Below are 5964 nucleotides of genomic sequence, written 5' to 3' on the forward strand. Positions count from 1 at the left end.
ATATTTTTGCTGGATGCAAATTGTGGCTCTTACTGAGGGGATTAAATGAAATAGACTTTTGATTAGATGGCTGTGCATGCTTTACACCAAGCTAAGCCTGAGATATTTTCCTCTGAAGTGCAAATGAGTCTATAATTAGATTCCACACGTGAGATGCAGAAAAGTCTATTATTGAGCAGCCTACAGAGGGCTGCACTGAACGACCACAAATACTGCAAATAAGGTGATTTGCATATCTGAAAGATCGTATAAAACGATTTTACTTTGTCGGATAAAAGGGGCAAATAAAAGCGATTTTATTCTATAGTGAAAAAAAAGGCTTTTACAGCTGTGTGCAACTCAGTAATTGTGGGTAATCTATTCATTCTATATCTGCATGGAGTGAAGCAATCACTGAACGGTGATAAGCTGGTATAGAATTGATCTTTAATGACTTCACTTTGTTTTTCATTAGGGACATGTGCACCAGGGGACGTAAAGGAAGACAATAAGAATAATGAATTTACCAGATATTGTCTATAATGAAAGTATAAGCTGAGGAAAAACGACAGACACACACCATAGCACTCCCTCCCCCTCTCTCTCACGCCCTCCACCTCCAGCATGACGAACTCCTGCAGTAGACTTGACATGCCGAGTGCGTAATCTTCCTGTAATGTATTCCTCTTCTGTCTCCCCCTCTGCTCCGCTCCTGCAACCGCTCAAAGTCCCACACAGCAGATGAGGGTATTTGGCGACCCCATCTTTAAATATGTGATGTAGCCCCACCGTGGGCACCCTCCTGCAAGACACCCTCTTCCGGCACACTCTACCCTTATGTACTTTTTTAAAGTACTGCACTGCAGCTTTGTCCTTGTCCAGATAACACCGCTTCCATCTAATTGGTCCTCACTGCTGGAGCTTAGCATCAACCAGGGGCCTTAAAAGCCCCATTTAGAGTGCATTATGGCAAAGAATAGATCAAACATTTATGGTAACATAAAGTACCCACTGCTTAGTGCGTGTTTCTGACACTCGGATTCAAAGACAATGTGACACTCCTCTCAGACCTGATCTCTCAAAGTGCCAATCTAAGTCTAAATCTGTGCTCTCAGGGAAAGAAAGCGTCTTTTTATAATACACTTTTCTTTTTTGCAAAAAAAGAGAGATTCCTAAATTAGCACTCTGAGTGCTGCAGCGTACTGTAGCACCCAAGTGAACCGTTTATGGAAATGCAAAGGAGCTGCTGGTGGTTCTGCTCGATCGGAAATGACGTCATACGGAAATGATGTTGTTCGCGGACCAATCACAGCCAAGAGCGGTCCGTCGGGTCTCCAACATGAAGACGGATAGTTAGAAAAATCAGACGTGTACGAAAAGCTGTCCGACGCCCTCGGAGTGGACGTTTCACGACGGATAGGGCGGTCTTATCTGTCCGTAATAGAAAAAACGGAGAGGCATAAATTGGCCTTTAGAGCAGTTCAGAGCCCAAAAGTGGAGCTTTCAAATTTGTATTACTACTGCAACAAAGTGGGACCAAAGTAACCTACAGGACAGAGTTATGTGCTTCTTAAGGACAAAAAAATAATTAAAGCCTGGGGCAAGTGTTTGATATTCAAAAGATGGACTTGGAGTATCCACTTCAACAAAACCTATTTGTCTCTAGCGGCACTCACTCGAGAGGACATTCTTTCACTGCGACCGGGGGAGAAGTGATGTTTGAGACGCGCCCAGAGGAGTCATCATGAAGTATGGCTCATGTCAAGAACTGGAGGACATCAACTATCAGGGGCCTGCACACTTCATCGCAATTGCTGGACCATTCAGAGAAAGAATTGTTATTCAGGGGGGGGGGGCGTGGGACTGAGCATTTTCCCTTGATAAACAGAAAACTTACTCAGATATCAGAATGAGCAGAATGACAATGACGTGCATCGCCAAATGATGGATGATTTCTCATTCCCCCACCTAACACATGCTGCTACACCTGACCTTGTGTCTTGAGTTGCATTATCACCTTAAGGCGTCTGTTAAAGAGGAAAGTCTGTAAGTGCTAATGAGACTTCTATATTAGTCAGTGATGTATGTGTGTGTGCAGAGTGCATGAGTCAAGAAAGCTGTGGTAGCTTGGTGTTGCCTCTCTTTACCCTTGAGCCACCATCAAAGGTCGACTTATTCTAAGTGCAGGCAATTTCAACACAACTATGAAATATCGGCTCCCACTTGTTGACCCCATTAAACGTCTCATAACTTTATCACCACCTAGCAAGGGCTGCACGACCCGAATGCTCCTCCATCCAGGGAGCCCAGAGGCGCAGACAGTGGAACATCATTACAAATGCAAGGGAACACAAAAGCACTTGGCAGGTTTACAAGTCACCAAGTGTTGTGTGTGTGGAAATCAGAGTGGGGGGGGGGGGGGGTCACAAAAGGGGGTACACCAGGTTATTTCTCATAACTTTACGACTTGTCCGCATATGCCCCTGTGTAAGTCTTTGGCCAAACCAGGGACCTTTTTTTCTGCTATACAAAAAGAGAAAATGGAAACTATCCTTATCAGACTTCTAAAAAGGACTCCAGGCGAGACTGACCTGAAAAGAAGGGAAGCTCTTAACTTTTATATTACCCTTCTTCAACAACTGTGCAGCCACACCTCCCTTTTTTTTAATACTTTGTCCTTGGATAATTATACCCAGAAGCACAGGGTTAATTGAACTGAAAAAAGGTTATTGAAGAGAGTTCAGCAGAAGAGCAGCGCTGGAGTGGGTGAACAATAACCATCAGAAGAGTTAAAAGAGCAAGGATTGGATTCTTCAGTAGAAGCCCTCTCACACCGAATTTCAATTTGCATTTCATTCATTTGCTTCTGTTGCTAAAAAACAGATGGTTAAAATGTATCTATTTAAAGTTCCAACTTAACCTACTGCTTTACAATACATTAGAAAAACAGGCCAACCATTTATCTACATATTTTGTGAATCCTTGGGGAGCTACTACCTAATTGAATGAGGGCGCAGTTATAGTTTATTTTTCTATGGAGTGAAAGCGTTTAGAAATCTGGGGCATCATAATTTATGGACATAGAGTCACATTGAATACGATGGCCCATATTCAGCCCATAATTAAATACTGAAAGACTGGCTACAATGAAAAGATAGTCTTCTGCTTCATCTGCACCTCAAAATGCCGCTTTTTTCCAAGGAATCAAAACAGACGTGTCCATATTTGAGGAAACTTTATTTACAAAGAAAAATAAGAGATTGCCATTCTTCTGCAGGGACAGAACTCTTGATGGATAAATGTGTTCCAGGTGACGACCTGCAGCGAGAACAAGAAAATAGGACAAAAAATGATAAAATGACTTGCACACGTCTGATGACAGAAAAGCAATTTCTGAGTAAACACCGGTGAAGATAAATGTGACAACAACTCTGACCTGCTCCCACCTGATACAGATCAATATCTGCGCTAAACTGTCACATTGAATTGCGAAAGCACGTGCTTATCTAAACACAGCAGCAATATGAACCCATATGACATTTTACTGCATCGCCACAGGACATACAGGTAATTTATTTAAAGATATACATCACTGGAAGACAACTGAAGAGGCGGAGAGCAGGTTTTCAAATCAAGGCTGAAGTAAATGCCACATCACCCTGTCATTTTAATGAAAGTAGATATGCTAGATCAATATGGCAGTCATAATTACCTTGTGGGCAGAATCACAGGACTGGGCCATTTTACTTCTTCAGGATCTGGTGTCTGACAACAAGGAAGGGGAATGCAAAGCCGCTGCCGAAGAACGCCACCATCATGCCAAGCAGACGCCACTTGTTGTCCACAGAAAAGGGAAGGTTCTATGAAGAGAAAAGTGTTATGCTGCAGTGAAGCTCCAAGAAATTTAATGAGAATCCATTTGAGTGAACCACTCACGACTAAACACCTCTTTTTAATACAAGGAAAAAGGTAGAAAACCCTTAACTCTGACATTAGGGAACAAATTCCTTCCTGGCAATTTTTATTTAGCAATTTACATAAGAAGTCTCAGCACAAGTTCAGTTGCAAATGACCAAGGGGCTTAAGGTACAAATTACATATAACATCAAGCCAATATCTGATAAGTTTAAAATGAGTGTGCCTTTTTTTTTTTACATTATATGTCCCCATTTTTTTGATTTCTCTTAATTTCTTGATTCATACATTTTTCTGGATTGGAGATGTTTTGCATTAGACACTGAGGCTACATACACTCTACCACTTTTTTGTTTAGATCCAGTATTTTAAAACAAATGATCTACAGGACAAGCATTTTGGCTGCGGATCAGAAGTATGATCCTGTCTGTGCTGGTGTTCACAGGGAGCAGGTTAAATATTTGCACTTTTTAGCAGAAAATAGTAAATGATTAAAATGGGAAGTATTACAGTTTTTTGATCCATGATAAGATGGAACTGTTACAACTAGTGTTCCGACTGATGAGAAGAAGTGGATAAGGGAGTAAAAGTGGGTAATGCTCTTACAGACTAAAAGGTAACCCTGGTGTTTTCAAACTACCACAGGGACAGCTATGTGACTGTTTAAAAGGGGTCAAAAACAGTTGAACAGTGTGGTCACCAGGAATTAAAATAGAAAAATTAATGAAAAGAGTGAGAATGGACAAAGCTCAAGTTTCCTAAACAAATCTTTTGGGAATTTTAAGTGTGCACTCTTGAAATTTTATCCAGAGAAAGAAAGCAAATTTAATTCAATTATTATGGTTATTAAAAATAAACACTGAGAACATTGGTGGTTCCTTCGTCGAATTGAAACTTTCACAGTATAAACACTAGACCACACTTTATAAATCATGGATTGAGATGAACCATATTTTGCGTTGCGATCAATGTCAATTAACGTTTTTTATTTCATCAGATATAGCCACAGCAACATTATCTATTATCTTAGGAGCAATTCTGGTGGGAAAACAGTGCAGTGTGTAAATGATGAGCATAAAGATGTTGGAGGTCATGTACTCTTAATAATCTCAAAACGTCCTGAGGACCAGCGTGTGACCTGAATTACACCCGGAAGTCCAAAACAACTCAATGGAGGGATAAACATGCGCATTACTGTAATAACCTTTGAATGCACTTGTGCCTTACACAGTGTATACAGCTCATTTAATGTATGTGAGCATGTCAGAAAGCTTTATCCGACTCATTAGTGTTTGTAAAGTTGCTTGTTGCAGGCAGTGATGTTGTTAAGCCAAGAGATAACTACTGAGCTACGATGCTAATGCTAAGCAACACGTCGCCTTCCCAGTCCTTCAGATGAACTGAGCTGCAGTCAAATGTCTCTCCTCTCTTTACACGTGTCCTGGTCGTGTAGCAGAAGAAGATACACACGTCAGCTAACAGTGCTAGCGTTGGAATAACACTCATCTCAAATGACGGGAATGACCTCCAAGGGAAGCTAGCTAGCGTCAGGCTGTGGACTCAGACAAGGCCGCGAGGGTAAAACAGCTAAATTTAAAGTATCTTTCCGCCTGAAAACCTCCATCTCACCTTTCCCGGTCCTTCCCCGTAGTGTGAAGACCGCACGGCGGACGTGGTGAATCGTCTCACGGCTTGTCCCAGCATGGTTGCCTGTGTGTTTCTCCTGCCTCGGTGTAGAGCTGCTGTGAGAGCGACCTTCTTGTTAGCTGTGTGAGCTGTAGGGGGACGGCGCGGGGGATTGTGGGAAAGAACAGTGAGACTACAGCGTCTGGGAAATGTAGTTCGAATATCCCGGAGGTGACTATAGCGGGATCGACACAACTGATCATTTCCCTTCACTCCCAGGTATGATATATGGTGACTATAGACTCCCAGTAGTGGATTCATTTTAATATGTTATACGTTTCATGTTATATGTTATATGTTATATGTTATATGGTATGTCAATTTTTTAAAAATGTTTGTAAAGCCCGTCTACTGTGTAGATGCTGCCTGAATAGATGCTGCCTG

The 5964-nt window shown here is 41.7% G+C and overlaps 1 protein-coding gene across 1 annotated transcript; it reads right to left on the reverse strand.

Annotated features, from left to right (window-relative positions):
* Positions 1–3199: 3199 nt before the first annotated feature.
* LOC133001837 (cytochrome c oxidase subunit 7C, mitochondrial) lies at positions 3200–5675 on the reverse strand. The gene is made up of 3 exons (XM_061071536.1): positions 5524–5675; positions 3692–3839; positions 3200–3297 (listed from the first exon to the last, which is right to left on the reverse strand). The coding sequence occupies exons 1-2, from the start codon at positions 5596–5598 to the stop codon at positions 3723–3725; spliced, it is 192 nt and encodes a 63-aa protein (XP_060927519.1). The 5' UTR covers positions 5599–5675; the 3' UTR covers positions 3200–3297; positions 3692–3722.
* Positions 5676–5964: the final 289 nt, after the last annotated feature.

Source organism: Limanda limanda, chromosome 5 (genome assembly GCF_963576545.1).
Source record: "Limanda limanda chromosome 5, fLimLim1.1, whole genome shotgun sequence".
Lineage (NCBI taxonomy): Eukaryota > Metazoa > Chordata > Actinopteri > Pleuronectiformes > Pleuronectidae > Limanda > Limanda limanda.

Excerpts from the sequence above, each read along its gene's own strand:
- LOC133001837 (XM_061071536.1), bottom strand. The coding sequence starts at position 5,598 with ATGCTGGGACAAGCCGTGAGACGATTCACCACGTCCGCCGTGCGGTCT. Across the intron at positions 3,840-5,523 it reads ACGGGGAAGGACCGGGAAAG|AACCTTCCCTTTTCTGTGGA; the intron begins GTGAGATGGAGG and ends TTCTCTTCATAG.